A 16609-nucleotide genomic window follows, 5' to 3' on the forward strand; every position below is an offset into this window, starting at 1 on the left:
ATAGGTGGTGGAGTTTCACCACTGCTGCTATGCTCCATTGTATGTGTGTAAGGATTAGAATCAAGCATCATCTAACCAAACTGGAAGGGTTTGTTTTGGCTGAACTCAAACCAGACACCACGGGTGCAAGTTCAGTGGTCACCTTTGTTGTCATATTGTGGTATAATGCCATAATACTGTTACCTCAGAAGATCCCTGTGCCATGGGATACCATCCCCAAAATGCAGAAAGAAGCCCCCTACTGGTCCCCATGTGGCTGGCCATTTCCTACTACTTGCATTTCTTCTTTGAAAGGGGAGCTTTATAAAGCCATTGTTGTGATGCTAAGGCTCTGTATATTGTGATGTATTGCTCTATACACATCATCACATTAAGGGTGGAGTTTACCAAACTGTGCAGTTGAACCTAACCGCCTCAGATCTAGTTATCTTGAGTAAAAGTAAAACCTAGCCATGTCATGAAGGCCCTACTCTGGGTGAGATTTTCAACAGGTTATCTAATCCTGCTCCCATTGAAGTAGCTGGTAAAACTGCCATTGACTTCAGCGTGAGCAGAGTTAGGCCAACACTAAGTGCTTTTGAAACTCCCGAACTCTTAGTTACTATGAGGTGCTTGAAGTCAATAGGCGTTTAGCCTAAGGTTATCAGAATTTGTTTCTTGCATTTAGAATTAAGAAGTTAGAATTCCAAGTTGATTTGCAGGACTTTAACTATAACACTCTTATTAGTTGTAATAGGATTTATGCATTTAAAGATTTGTGCAAACAGTTGAAAAATATAGCCCTTCAGATGCTTCATTTATTTAAGTAACCAATGCACTAGACTGGACGATTTTGTCCATTCTTCCTGCTTGCAAGACAAGTAATAAATTTTCAGTAATTAAAAAGTGTACCCTCAGAGAAGACTGGAAAGGAAAATAACACAAACATTAATGTAGAGAACTTCCTCTGACAGACACATCTGATTATTGCTATGCTTTAAATGCAAAATCTGATAATATACTTCTGTAATTCCTTGTATAATGAAATACTTAAGAAATATATTACAGTCATTGGATCATCATTAACAACTATGAAATTAAGTGTCCCGTGGGTTTTTTCCAATTTAAAGAGGGTTAAATTGCTAATTTTCATGTTAATTAGCATTCATTCTGAAGAGAAGCAAACGTAATTCCATAGCATCTAGCATTTAACAATTTAGCTTATCTAGACATTAAATTTAAAGGAAGCTCTGCATTATTTGCTAGAGATTTCTTAAGTACTAATGATTAAGGGAATCTCATTATTCTAACAACATGAAATTTCCAAGGATGAATATTGTTAATTTATATACTTTATCTCTGCATAATAAAAAAAGTAACACAGCACTTACAGTGTGGCAGGTGCATCGGTTCTTATTAAAGAACATTGGACTTCATAGATTTGTGTGTTTAAAATAAAATAATTTTGTATGCTGACATTTAGAATTGGAATTTGTTGCCTCAAGACCTACACCTTCACTGAGCTGTGCTCAGGGGCATTTGATCATTCCATTTCTGCTACCCAAATACATGCAGTCACAGTTATAGAATCATAGAATATCAGGGGTGGAAGGGACCTCAGGAGGTCATCTAGTCCAACCCCCTGCTCAAAGCAGGACCAATCCCCAATTTTTGCCCCAGATCCCAAATGGCCCCCTCAAGGATTGAACTCACAACCCTGGGTTTGGCAGGCCAATGCTCAAACCACTGAGCTATTGAAACATCTTCATATAACACAAAAATTAATGCCTCCTTTCTTAATGTTTAAAAAATGAATCCATCGTATTAGTAACTACAAACTGCAGATATTAATTATAAAATTAATTTGAATTGAGGCAAATAAAAGTTATGGTTCAATTTAGTGTTATGCATACTGCTCTCTCTTATAGCATTAGCTGCATACCACCTCTTTTTTTTTAAAAAAAAAATGCTGATGTAATTCAGTGGGCGTTTTCCCTTTAGTTACATCAGGGTTTGTGATGTGTCAGAACCTGATGGCTTGTTTCACTACATCATAAATTCATCACTGCTGGATTGCAGTAGGTAGACGATAAGATGCACCATGCAACCCTTCTGGAGCATAGCAGCCGTGGTGTAGAGATGATTTGGGAAATGTAGGGACTCTAAACATGCTAATTGAAATAAGTCAAATGAGAGCTCATAGCATGAAGGTAGGATGGTGATTAGGTCAATATAGTATCCAGGAGAAAGAACATACAGAGAGCTAGAAGGCAGCAATGCTACTATATATGTCTTTTTTTTTCTCGGGCCCTTATTGAGGGCTCTTGGTGTTTACTATATTAAAAACATACAATTTTGAGCCAATATAAAATCTGTAGTACACTTGCTAACTGACCTGTTTGCCCAAAAATGCAGTTCATCACTGAAATTTAAGGTGCATTTGAATCTCAAGTCAGGAAAATCTGGTGTTCATCTCCAAGTTTCAAAAAACTGTGACATAATGTGGAAGTATTCTAATGCCAGAATAAATTGGATGCCTTTCTTCTTTTCTTCTCCTTTGATTTTTATTTTCTAGCTTCCGTAGCTTAGGTTTGGTGATTTGGGTTTTCCCTTTCATCCAATGCCTTATTAGTTTGACAAACTGACCTTCCTGTCCATAGCTGACAATATAAGGTCTTTCTGACAGGACCTCTTCTCCTATGCTTTCTTCCTGTCTTTCTCTCGTATTCTTGGCCTCCTCTTCTGTTTTCTCTAGGTCTTTCCTTTTTCACATCTCCTTGTTTTTCTTTTCTTCTTCTAGCAACCTCTTTCTCAGACCCAGTTTCTCTCTCATTCTCTCTTTTTCTTTCTCTTTGCTAACTCCCTGCCATTCTCCTTGCTGCCTTTTGTCTCTCCCCCACCCCCGGTCCACCACCTTGCTCCTATCCCCATGATCTCTTCATAACCCCATACCTTTCCTTTTCCATACTCTATATCCTTCTCCTCCTATAGTTTTCTGCATTTTACTTCACCTTTTTTTCTGTAGACAAAAGCCTCATTCACTCCACAACTCTGATTGAGTCCCTGAGTAATGTCTACCCAATGAGGCAGTGGTGCTGTTGAAGAAAATGTTATGTGGTCATGTAATTGAAGAATCTATCACAATGCATAAACACTAGAGGGATGAATTAAGATTGCACAGGCAATCTTAATACTGGAATTTCCTAACTTTTGAGTGCTTGACTTTGCAACCTTCATGTTCTTTTAATGAAATTTTTAATGTAATTTCCTATTTGTTTTTAAAAAAAGCAACCCCCCCAAAATAAAAATTTTATTATGTGGAGCCATACTGATTTCCACATATGTCATCAACCAGGCTGGAACATTTAGATCCACAGCACAGATAGCTACCTCTTAAATTAATGGAGTAACTGGTAGCTGTAATAGGTTGTTATCTTCTGTGTGGACCAGACATTAGAGGGAGATGAAACATAGTGCCAGTGGGTTTCAAAGTTATTTGCCAGGGATTAGAGGAATGTTGAGACTCAGGAATCCTGGGTTCTGGCCATAAAGCTTCTCAACAAAACTTGGAAGAATTTTTTAACATGCATGGGTAAAATGATGTTGTTTTCCCAACTTCATTCTGAAAAGTAACTAAACCATTTTTGCTAAAAATTTCCTAAATAGTCAGCCTGCGGCAAAGAGCTGGCAAGGAACATTTCAGCCCAAACTCTTAAAGTATGGCAAAGTTATAAGCAATTGAAAACAAGATCTTATAATAGATAGCGTTAGGCCACCTTAACTATAGGTGCACTGCCAACTCTGCCTCTAAAAAACCAATACGAACCATGCATTAATCAAGTTGTAGTTAAATCTAATTTGAGAATAAATAGGAAGAGTATAAATAATGAATTTCACTTCAGCAACTTCTGGAAGAATGAGAACAATTTTGAGTAGCTTTCACTGTGATAAAGCAATTATGGGAAAGGTAGAGTGAGGAAGTGGAAAGTATTCAACAAGAAATTACCATATGCCCCAAGGATCATGCATGTGTACTCCTTAGTAATTATTACATTAGGAGCAGAAGTAGCCTCAGTGAGGATGAACAAGAAAAGGCAAATTGTAAGAAAGAAAAAAAGCAAATGAAATGAACAAAATATCAAATACACCAGTGGAAAAGGGGGATTGCAGAGTCAATGTCTGAAATAAAGTAAAGACAGGTTTCAGAGTAGCAGCCATGTTAGTCTGTATTCGCAAAAAGAAAAGGAGGACTTGTGGCACCTTAGAGACTAACCAATTTATTTGAGCATAAGCTGCATCCGATGAAGTGAGCTGTAGCTCACAAAAGCTTATGCTCAAATAAATTGGTTAGTCTCTAAGGTGCCACAAGTACTCCTTTTCTTTTTATAAAGTAAAGAGAGTATGAAAATTAAGCAGAGAATATAATGGAGGGCATAAGAACAAGCTACAATAAGAAATGCATCACTTTTACAGTGAGTGAGAGATCAGTGAGTCAGTGATAGCAGAGGAACTGGAATGGCAGACAAATTAGCTTCTACAAACAGTATAAATGAATTCAAAACTTTGGTTTTCACATGGATGAAAACAAGACTGATGCCAGAAACATAAAGAGTATACCATTTCTACGGGAAGAAAAATACATGCTTAAAACAAGGAGCAGAAATATTGAATCGCAATGTAAGAAAACAAAATGAATGAAGACTGAGTTTTTTAAAAAAAATCCCTCAAGGATACAACACAATAGCATTTAAAAAAATAAAGGTATGTTGATGAAGTAGCATTGTCTAGCAAGGCCAGGTATCCAGATCATAATTCTAAAGCATCTTCTAGCAGTTATTTTAAATATCATTGGAAATAAATGAGGTGTCAAAAGGCTAAAAATAAGCTGATGTTGCACTCAAATGGAATAACAGGCCAAAGTTTCCATATTTTGATTTATGTCTTAGAGGTTTCTAGCATGTCTAAGTAGGTGACTATTGTTAATTTTTGTAATCTGAAATAATAAACAAACACAAATAAATAAAGTGTACTCTAAAACCCTAATCCTGCTAAAGCAATGCACGTTCTTAACTTTATGCATGTGAATAATTCCATTAAAGTATGTGGGACTGCCTATGTTAACTTAAAGTTAAGCAAGTTCGTACATTTTTTATTGTTCAAGACTGGGGATTATTTTGCATACTTACCATTGCACATGTTATCATTGTACATACATAAAAAGTATTTGCATATAAAAATCTAGTGACTGCTCAAATTGTGTACTTAAATATGTGGTTTGAATGTAAAAATTGGTGCAAATGTAAAATTTGCATTCATCTACTTATGTGCTGCCTACACACCACTATACACACCTACTTATAAACCAGCTGTTTCAATCTATCTTTCCTATCCCTTACAATTGTATTCTCTATATAACTGCTGTAATAGGAAAGCATTAGTATAACAATGGTTCAGTCTTAGCTTCATAAATGGGATATGAAGAATGGGGGAGAATATTATGTGGGTTTCTATTGATTTCAGTCCAGTTGTGCTGTCTGCTACATGGGTGCAAAAAGTTAATTCAGTCCTGGATAGTTTTTGCACATCTGAAGGACCAAAACTCAATGTCTTTTAAACAGCCCCAATCATTGGTGCTCAATGACTCTAAGACTCCCTCTAAGAGCCCCTTTGTGCCAACTAGCATAGGCAAACCCAACACACTGATGTCAGAATATTTAGCCAAACAGCAACTTATAGGCTATTATATAAAAACTGGAAATATGATGATCATGAATATCATCATATGGTGCATGTACAGGCTTTTTTATAAAGAGTTATGTATGTGAGCTGTATTATGTTCTTGAAATATATTTTGGAGGCTGCCCTAGACAAAGGCATGTTGTTTTCCCTGTTTGCCTCTGCCTCCAATGCAAATCGATCAAGGTGAGGCCAGCGATTCATAGACTTTAAGGTCAAAAGGGACCATCGTGAACATCTAGTCTGACCTCCTGCACATTGCAGGCCACAGAACCTCACCCACTCCTGTAACAGACCCCTTACCTCTGGCTGAGTTACTAAAGTCCTCAAATCATGATTTAAAGACTTCAAGTTACAGAGAATTCACCATGTACACTAGTTTAAACCTGCAAGTGATCTGTGCCCCATGCTGCAGAGGAAGGGGGAAAAAAACAAAACAAAAATCACCCCAGGATCTCGGCCAGTCTGACCCAGGGGAAAATTCCTTCCTGACCCCAAATATGGCGGTTAGACCCACAGCATATGGGGAAGATCTGCCAGTCAGATACCTGGGAAAAAATTCTCTGTAGTAACTCATGGCCCTCCCCATTTTGTGTCCCCTCTCCAGCCATTGGGAATTTTTGCTACTGGCAGTCGCTTATGGGCCACACGCCATTGTTAGCAGTCTCATCATACCATCCCCTCCATAAACTTATCAAGCTCAGTCTTGAAGCCAGTTAGGTTTTTTTGCCCCCACTGCACCCCTTTGGAAGGCTGTTCCAGAACTTCAGTCCTGTGATTATTAGGCAGCAATCCCAGGAAACACGGTTGGTAAATAGGTAGCCTGGACACCCAGTGTAAAAATGGGGTGAATTGCAGGATTCCACTCTGAGAGAAGTGCATACCTGTCACTTGGAAGGGATGCCCACAGACAGGGAGAGGTTAAAGGTAAAGCTAACCCTGTTACAGCAACAGAGAGCAGCAGCTGTTGTGCTTGGGCAGCCATGCACAGTAATTGGTTTTAAAGCTGAAAAGCAATTAGCCTCCTTGATAGAAAGGATTTAATCCAAGCTTTTTAGTGTGCCTTTCATGTTCATGAATGGTTAAATTTTCAGGCAGGGCATTACCTGGCCTCCACCTGATGTTGCACGTACTTCAATGTGCATTTTCTAGTTACAGACGGCATCTAATCTTTAAATACATCTGCTTAGCCTTTAAAGAGTGTAGCAGCTGCACAACTTCCAGTACTGGAGTTTTCACCAACAAGTCCCATTGACATTAATAGGAGCCAGCAGTCAAAAAGTGCACAGTTGTATGTGCCTAGGTGACAGATTATGCATGGCATGCACACAAGTGTTAGCATGCATCTGTGTGTTTTGATCAGGGCCAGCTCTAGGATTTTTGCTGCCCCAAGCAAAAAAAAATTTGGCCGCCCCCACTTTTTTTTTGTGCCCCCCCCCAGCTCCCTGACTCCACCCCTTCCCAACCCCTTCCCCAAATCCCCGGCCCCGCCTCCTCCCCCGGGCATGCTGAATTTCCCCCCCCTCCATTGCTTCCTGCGACCCCCCCCACCCCTTGCCCTAGCTCACCTCCGCTCCGCCTGCTCCCCTGGACACGCCACCGCTCTGCTTCTCCCCCCTCCCTCTCAGGCGAGGGAGAGGCAGCGCGTTCGGGGAGCAGGCAGAGCGGAGGTGAGCGAGGGGGAGCGCAGAAAGTAAGGGGAGGGGTAGAGGAACCGCTCCCCGCCCCAGCTCGCCTCCGCTCCACCTCCGCCGCCTCTCCTGAGCGCGCTGCCACTCGGCTTCTCCTCCCTCCCTCCCTCCCTCCCAGGCTTGCTGCGCCAAACAGCTGTTTCACACGCGGCAAGCCTGGGAGGGAGGGGGAGAGGCGGAGCGGCGGTGGCGCGCTCCGGGGAGCAGGCGGAGGCGAGCTGGGGCAGCGGGGGCACATTTCTAGGGGCAGCATGGCCAGCGCCAGAATGCCACCCCTAGAAATGTGCCGACCCGAGCACCTGCTTGTTTTGCTGGTGCCTAGAGCCGGCCCTGGTTTAGATACAAGCATGTGCACAGGTGTAGACTGAAAGATCCAGCCCAAATAACGCAAACGTATTCTTAGATTCCAGACATACTAAGAACTGACTGCATTTTCATTAGGGTGATCATCACCAGCTTTAGTATCTCAAAAATTGCAAATAAATACCTGTGATGTCACCAGAAGCCCCAAGATGGCAATACAGCCTTGTTTTTCTTAGTGGCTTATTTGTATCATTATGGTTATTATTATACAATATATGGATCAGATTTATATTTTACAACTTTCTCTTGCTGGTTTCTAAGGAGGCCTTGTTGTTTGCCAAGAATTATATATACAAAATTGGAACTCTCCAACTACTACAGTACTACAATAAATGAATGGATGAATGTTGTGAATGCAGCAGGGATCATTCACCTCAGATGCTTGGTAGGGAGGCATTGTGGTTTTGTCAAATGGGACACTGCCCAAGCAATTCTGTTGCCCAGGATTCACAGATTCCATAGCACAGGGAAAAAAGGAAATTGCTAGACTTCAAGAATGCCACATACAACTGCAAAAACTCCCTATTGCATAGCTGGTCAGAATTTTGCCACCAGTGCTGTAATAATCTTCCTTTTCTCTTTGTTACAGATAATCATTAAAACATGGTGACCTATAGGTTGCTTTGTTTAGTAGCCAGGGAATCAGTACTTGCATAAAGCTGGTCATTTTAATGTGCTAGCAGAGAATTCAAATCCTGCTCTGGAGACACATATGCTTTCCCCCCCAGAAGCTTCTAGAAAATAGTTGGATCCATTAGTTGCTGAGAGTGGACCATCATAACAGATCCTTTGCTTCTGTTGGGAGAGTGAAAAGGCCCTGACCCAGTCTGTAAAAGTGGTGATTATTTAGTCCATGATAGAATTGTATTCAATATGGGATGAATCCTGAGGTTGTTATTCTGGCAAACCCACCCCTATTGAACTCAATGGGATTTTGCCTAAGAAAGATGTGAATTAAAACTGAATAAAGACTTGATAATTTGATAACTGTGTTTTCAACCCCAACCTCCAGGCCAAAGTCCAAAATGTACCCACTTGTATGTGTCAGGCCAGAGAGATCAGCTACTTGTAAGTATATGGTTGTTATGATGGACAAAGGTCCAGGGACCATGATTTCAAGCTCTCAAGAGTACATATTGGAGCCCCTCTGCCCTCCTCTCCTCTCAGAACAATACCAAACTTGATACCAAGTTTAAGAGCAGATAGCTCACGTAGAGAAGCCTTCGGAGAGATGGGAAGGTCTGCACACAACCAGAATTTCCACACTCACTTTATACTAGGATTTGCAGTCAAAGAACTTAATCTTCAGAAAGGGGATCTTCTCCATGTAGGCATAGCACAGTATATCTGGACTATGTAATGGGTAAGACGTTGGTGATATGAACTAACAATAAGATAAAAGAGCTATAGAAATAAGAATGGCTAAAAACTAGTCATAATTACTGAATTATGTATAAATCATATTTGCCTATGCTAGATGGATTTTTGTTAGACGATACTGCAAAAACAGACATTGGTGGAGAACTTGTATTTGATAAACCTTTTGATAAAGTACTATATGGTTAACTAATGTATAACATTAGGATAGCACACGAGTACAAATTAGTTAAGTGAACAAGGCCAAGCTGTTATGGTTAAACCTTAGAAGCCTTCAGGGATGAGGAAGGTAATGAGTACCATACTAAGTATTAGGGCCAAGACTTTGCACTTTAATGAATGGATAAAATCATAAATGGAAAAATAGCTCATGAATTTCATTTTAGAAAAGTATAATGTTTGGAGATTTTGAGTCAGTAATGATCCAACAAAATCAGTGTTCTGCAGAACATAGCAGAGGAGAAGAACAGTAGGATGTATGGCATAATGCTCCATTAAACCATCAACACCTCTGCTTTTAATCACTCCTGTGCTAAAAATACCCTTCTGTATTTTATTTCTCAGTTACTGGATATTACCACAAGCTGTGAAACTGGATCGATTTGCTGAGTTCCCTAGCTCGAATGTCTCACATTCTGTTTCCATATCTGGTGTATAGTAGCTGATCCAGTTTGAAAAGGTTGGCCCATGTCTAAGAGACACATTGCCTTGCCTTGATAGGTACTATATACAGTACGTGGACAAACAATACAATTTTCTTTCCTTCGGCTTAGCAGACAGTCTTTCAAGGTAAAAAGCATCTGCAGTATAATGGGCATCCTCGTACACAACAATACTGTAATAGCCTATCTTTTAGTGGTGGAGTAATGTAGAAGTAGTTTGTTTTCTCTATTATTTTCTGAATGGGGCTACTTTGAAAGTTCAGACCCAAATTAATCAGGGATCAGGGTCCTGGTCAGGATCTTTCATACTCTAACTCTGTGCAGCATCAAGTTTATGGCTTCTTGAGAAATTAATTCCATTTGTTGCTTTCTCATTCGAGTGAATGATGAGCCCCATAACATTTGGGGCAAGGACTATTGTTGAAAGAGTGAGTAGCAACCTACAGATGAGAGGTAAGGGAGCAGCAGGGAATGACTTTTTTGTTCATAAACTATCCCTTTGGTCAATTGTAGAGATTTCTAATGAGCTCTGAAGGGTCACTCTTTAATTCAGCCCCAATTAAAGAAGACTGTTGGCTGTGACAAAAGTCTTTGCAGGTGATGGTGTGAGATACACGAAGTGATGGGGAATCTTCCTTTTTATGATAGAGAAACAGAGGATCTGCTCTATGGGAAGGAAATTAATTTGACATATCAGAAACTTTTCATGTTTGGTGACCTACTATAGAAGTTGAAGCAGAGGGGTGTCCTTGTCCCAGTTCTTCTGCAAACTAATGTTACTGGCATCTTGGCATAGGGGTGAAGAAGTGAATGGGCCTGCAGGACTAAATTACCCTTTTCCCAAAGTGAGTAGTTACTTCTGAGCTAATTGAAACACTACTGCTTCTGAGCTATATTTGAAAGGGCAGGGTGGAGGAAATTTGCACTGACACTTGATGTACTATACATGTTGTGCATTTAAGTACAGGCTGTTAGTCCTGAGTACTGTCAATCTGGCAGCTTTCAGAGCACTAAATTTACTTTAAAATTAAAAAGAGTTTTATTGCTTAAACATTATCTTTTATGATGGAAAGCAGCCAAAAAAAACCTGGTCAGTGCATCAAAACGGCAGTTTTATTTTGCATAAATCACAGGGAGAGAGTAGTGTTGGGGGATGTGGGGAGGTTGTTGCTATGTGCTGGGACTGGATCGGTTTGAGTTCAGATACAATCCTGACAAGTGGAAAAACACCGAAGGGGGGATATTTATATTAGCTTCACAGGTTTGAGATCTGAAAATGTTTTTGTTGTATATTATTACATATGTTTGTGTGGATGAATTGAGTGGTGATGTGAAGAACTGCTATTGTGTCCCTAGCCTCTATTTGTCAGAAGCTGGGAATGGGCTGGGAGCCCAGCTGTGCCCCCACCCAGGCTCTCAGCTCCCCGCTCCTGGATGCAGCTGGGTTCCCAGGGGGGAGCTCTCAGTGGCTCCCAGTGTGTAGTGGGGAGCGGGGAGTCCAAGGCGCAGCCCAGCTCGGAGCTGAGAGTGGGGGAGCTGGGCAGGTGCAGTCTGGCAGCTGTCTGGAGACTCCCCACTCACTGAAGGGAGCCTGGCAGCTGCACTGGGACTCCAGGCTCCCTGCTGTGAGCTGCGGGGGCATTTGGGCTCCCAGTGATGGGGAGTGGGGAGCCCAGGAATCAGCTGGGCTCCTGTCAAGGAGCTGCCTGTGGATCTGAGAGCCCAGGCTCTTGGCATCCCACATTGCCCCTTTTAAGTCACTTCTGGTGAGGACAAGCACCACTGACAGAAGGAGGGTAGTGTGGACATAAACCACTGCAGTAATTACTAACATAGGTCAACTTACATTTTAAGTATAGGCATGCCCTTAGTCAACTACATCGTAAACTAGACTCTGACCCAAAAAGTGCTGAGCATGCACCATAAATTAATGGGTTAATTTGGTGAGTATTCAGCCCCTCTCAGATTAGTCCCTTTGTCAATAATGTGCCTGCCTTGTAGTTAGAAAGTTGTGAGCTAAAATTCTCTTGAGGTTTTGTCTTGATTAAACATTCTGAATATCTCTCTTCTCTGTTAGATACGGATGACTAAATACTTACCCCTTAATTATCTTTATCACCACAACATTTTCTGCATTTGACTAAATCATTTCAACAAACCTTTTCGTTGCAGAAATAAAACCACATCAGTTACATCAGAAAGTCTGAATGCTCACAGATCTTGGCATGACTTTTCGGGGAACCACTTTGTCTGAACTCTGAAATCTTTGTATGAAATAATAGCACTTTTCTTTCCTCTTTGCTGCCATTTTAAATTTACATCCAGTTAAAATCAGTAGCAAAGCAAGATGTCAAAGGCACATCTAGCAAGACAGCAGGCACCAGCTATGGGTTTAGCTAGCATATATAGCAGTGATTAACTTATTACAAAACAAATGATAATAAGCAATTATAAAGTATTATCTGTTTCCTTAAATGACAAGCTGTGTTGTTCCATAACATCAATTATGGTCTGCATGCAATGCTGTAAGAGCTCCACCCTGAGAAATCATAGAATCATAGAGGTGTAGGAATGGAAGGCACCTCAGTAGGTCATCTAGTCCAGTCCCTTGCACTCAAGGCAGGACTACGTAATAACTAGATCATTCCTGACAAGTGTTTGTCTAACTTGTTCTTAAAAACCTCCAATGACTCAGATTCCACAACAGCTCTAGGCAATTTGTTCCAGTGCTTAACCGCCCTGACTGTTAGGAAGTTTTTCCTAATGTCCAACCTAAACCACCCTTGCAGCAATTTAAGCCTATAGCTTCTTGCCCTACTCTCAGAGGTTAAGGAGAACAATTTTGCACTCTCCTCCTTGTAACAACATTTTATTACAGAAAACTGTTATCATGTCCCCACTCAGTCTTCTCTTCTCCAGACTTAACAAACCCAGTTTTTTCAATGTTTCCTCATAGGTCATGTTTTCTAGACCTTTAATTATTTTTGTCACTCCAATTTCTCAAATTTGTCCACCTCTTCCTGAAATTTGGCTCCCAGAACTGAACATGATATTCCAGCTGATGCCTTATCAGGGCAGAGTAAAGCAGAAGAATTCTTGCATCTTGCTTACAACACTTCTGCTGATACATCCCAGAATGATATTCACTTTTTTTTTGCAACAACTTTACATTTATATTCAGCTTGTGATCCACTATAACCCCCAGATCCATTTCTGCAGTACTCTTTCCTAGGCAGTCATTTCCCATATTGTATGTGTGCAACTGATTATTCCTTCCTAAGTACAGTACTTTGCATTTGTCTTTATTGAATTTCATCCTGTTTACCTCAGACCATTTCTCCAGTTTGTCCATCTCATTTTGAATTTTAAACCTATCCTCCAAAGCAGTTACAACTCCTCCCAACTTGATATCATCTGCAAACTTCATAAGTGTACTCTCTATGCCATTATCTAAGTAATTGATGAAGCTATTGAACAGAATCAGATCCAGTACCATTCCTTGCAGGACCCTATTTGATATGCTCTTCCAGCTTGACTATGAACCACCAATAACTACTCTCTGGGAATGAATGGTTTTCCAACCATTTATGCACCCACCTAAGAGTAGCATCAGCTAGGCTGTATTTCTCTAGTTTGTTTATGAGATGGTCATACGAGATAAAAGCCTTACTAAAGTCAAGATATACCACATCTACCACTCCCCCACACACACACACATCCACCAGGCTGGTTACCCTGTCAAAGAAAGCTATTGGGTTGGTTTGACATGATTTGTTCTTGACAAATCCATGTTGACTGTTACTTATCACCTTATTATTTTCTAGATGTTTGCAAATTGATTGCTTGATTATTTGCTCTGTTATTTTTCTGGGTACTGAAGTTAATCTGACTAGTCTGTAATCCCCCAGGTTGTCCTTATTCCCCTTTTCATAAATGGTTATAAAACACATGTTTCTGAAGTTGAATCAAAATGTATGCTTTTATTTTTAAAACAAAATGTCTTCTGCTGTTGGTACAGCATGATCAGACTGTACACTGACCATCTGAATCTAAAGGAGGGACACTGGATGTTTGAGAAAGCGCTCCTTCTTTAGGATGATAATCCGACAATTAGAGATATCATTATCACTACCCATACTCACCCATTATCTTACACTGATGGCAATGATCCTTCGGCTCAACTGGTTAACCCTTGAGAATGCTTAAAACTCAAAAATATGTCACATCTGATTTTTATGAAAAATATTAATTTAAAAATAAGCTCTGTGTTGCATTTGATCATTCCCAGGCTAGCTAGTCTTTAATTTGAGTTAATTTAGATCCTGTCCCTTTAAAAGTATCAACCAGCAAAATGGGGAATAATTGAGTCCTTTCAGGAGCCTGGTCTAAATCTGTTATCATCATAGAACCTCGTCTGTGTTAGATATTGAATAAGAACATTAACATGGGCAGCTTGTTTTCCATGGGTCTGATCGAAAATCCATTGAAGTCAATCTAAAAATTCCCATTGATTTCAATGGACTCCGGATCAGAATCAATGTGAGTGGGTCTGGGACATATGAAAAGTTACTACAAACAATATTTCTAACCATGCCGTTCAAGGTTATTTCCAATCACTTTGTGCTGTATTCTTCCTTTATGATGGAATACCAATCACATGCATGACTTTTCAAGTTTACCTGCTTGTGAGCATGGTCATAGGAATTGATGTGGTTGTCAAATTCCTGGTGTTTGTGATACTGCTTGTCACATAATTCACAGTAGAAGTTAGCCTTCACATCCTCCAGACCCTTTGCTGTGGCCTTCTCCTTCTCAGCATAACCCTACAAAGGCAGAGGGAAAGGGTAGCATTCTGTTACTAGTAGTATTGCAGATTCCTGATCTCACACTTAATTAGCCACATTTTACGTTATGCAGTAAGGAGCATTTAAAATGTTAGGTCTGTTCCTAACAGACCGAACTGATGATTCACAAAAATCCGCAAAGATATGAAAATACATTTTGATCTAAAGTTACTGACATCAGACTTTACTGGACATAATTTTTTTCCCAGACAGATTAAGGAAACATTTACTCTCTGGACTAATTACTCTTTCAGCCTGACTTAAATATTATACCGAACGAAGTGCAATAGTACAAGGATGAGGAAAGAGCTAAAAATAATGAGTGGACCCTTAATCCCTTTACTGGGAAGTAGAACAGTTAAGAGGATACAAATGAATGTGTGGCTACACACTGGATGATAAACCTATTTGTTCCAATATCTTTAGTTTGCCCATTCAGGTGTCTGTTTTTTCATATTATTGCTTAGAGGAAGCAAATTTGTACTATATAGTTGCATACTGGGTCAGATTCTCATTTGTGTTCTGCCCTCTTTACACCACATGAGTGGCTCAGAAGGGCCAGAAAGCAGCTGGATATGGCCAGCAGAGAATTCTCCTGGGGTAGGGGAACTCTCGTCTTGAGCAGATCCTGCACTACTCCTTACTGCGCTCAGCTTCAGCATGAACGAGCTTGCCAGGTGGCTGAAGTACACTGCACTGCAAGTAAACTCAGCTGGCATTCAATCCCATAGGGAGCCTAACCTGTCAGTTTAAATGAACAGCCCCTTGGCTACGTTGATCTGTGACCAGCACTCCGGACAGCAGAGATCCACCCTGAGAATCAACCAGCCATCACTGGCTCTCTAATGGTCCCCTGCTGTGCTGGGAGGAAGCACAGGAAAGCAGGGGTTTTGATCCATTGTTTTTAACATTTGTTGTGTGTATATAGATGGGCCAAGGCCTTCAGAAACAGTGGCCTACAGTTAATCTCCTGAAGCCATATTCAGGCACTTAAACAAATGGCCTGATTTCTAAAGTAGCAGCAGCTCCCAGTGTTGGTCATTTTAAAAGTATTTTATAATATAAATATATATATTATTTTCTACACTATTTTATTTAGGAGCTTTAAAAGCAAACTTCCAACAGGAAACAATTATTTTTAAAAAGTTTTCAAAATATCAATTTGATCTCCATTGTTACATTCACAATGACCTATTTGATGCTATTCATGTGCATGTAATACATTGCCATGTGAGTCATGTAATTAAGCACTTACTGTAATTTTTGTACCCATTTTTGGATGGGAATGTGGCACATTACTTTTTATAATGAGGCTTCCACAACTGCACAGAACTGCTGTCTGGTTTCTATGTGCCCTCACCTGGAATGCAAATTTTGAAATCTACATGACAGGCGTTCCAAGGCTTTACTCCATGAAGGTCAGACTTTGCAAGCTTTGAGACTTGAATGTGCATTTTTTTCATAGTAACATGGACATGACCTCTTAGGGCTAGATTCACAAAGGGACTAAGGCACCTAACTGCCACTTTAGGCACCTAAATCACAGAATCAGACCCCAGTGGGATTCATAAAACCCCAGATCAGCTGCCCCAAACTCTGTAGAAAGCTCTAATCACTCAATGCCTAAATTTTTGCAATGAAAGTTCCCTAGGCATCTATATTTCTGCCGGTGCACATGTGCACTCTAGCCCCAGACAAGGTATCTGGATGCCTAAGCCCCCACGTGGTGCATGAAGTGAACCTAGGAAAGATAGGTATTCCTCCATCTAACCTGCCTGTGGGACCTGATTTGGTAGGGGTGTGCTGAGCTTGCCTAGTGGATCAGACTGCTATGGGGAGCTTACACAAAACTGGGAAAAGGGGGTGAGCTCCCATGTAATTTTTAGCCCAGTCATTAAGGTATTCACCTGGGATGTGGGATATCCTCAGTTGAATTCCCTGGAGAGGAAGGAGGGAT

General features: G+C 40.5%; 1 protein-coding gene across 1 annotated transcript in view; it reads right to left on the bottom strand.

The window, feature by feature from the left end:
• Nucleotides 1-16609, bottom strand: part of ZNF804B (zinc finger protein 804B) — a 338326-nt gene that overhangs the window by 30545 nt on the left and 291172 nt on the right. Inside the window, 1 exon segment of the mRNA XM_073329672.1 lies at nt 14488-14631. Within this exon segment, the coding sequence (XP_073185773.1) occupies nt 14488-14631 (144 nt within the window).

The sequence above is a fragment of the Lepidochelys kempii genome, chromosome 2, assembly GCF_965140265.1.
Source record: "Lepidochelys kempii isolate rLepKem1 chromosome 2, rLepKem1.hap2, whole genome shotgun sequence".
Taxonomy (NCBI): domain Eukaryota; kingdom Metazoa; phylum Chordata; order Testudines; family Cheloniidae; genus Lepidochelys; species Lepidochelys kempii.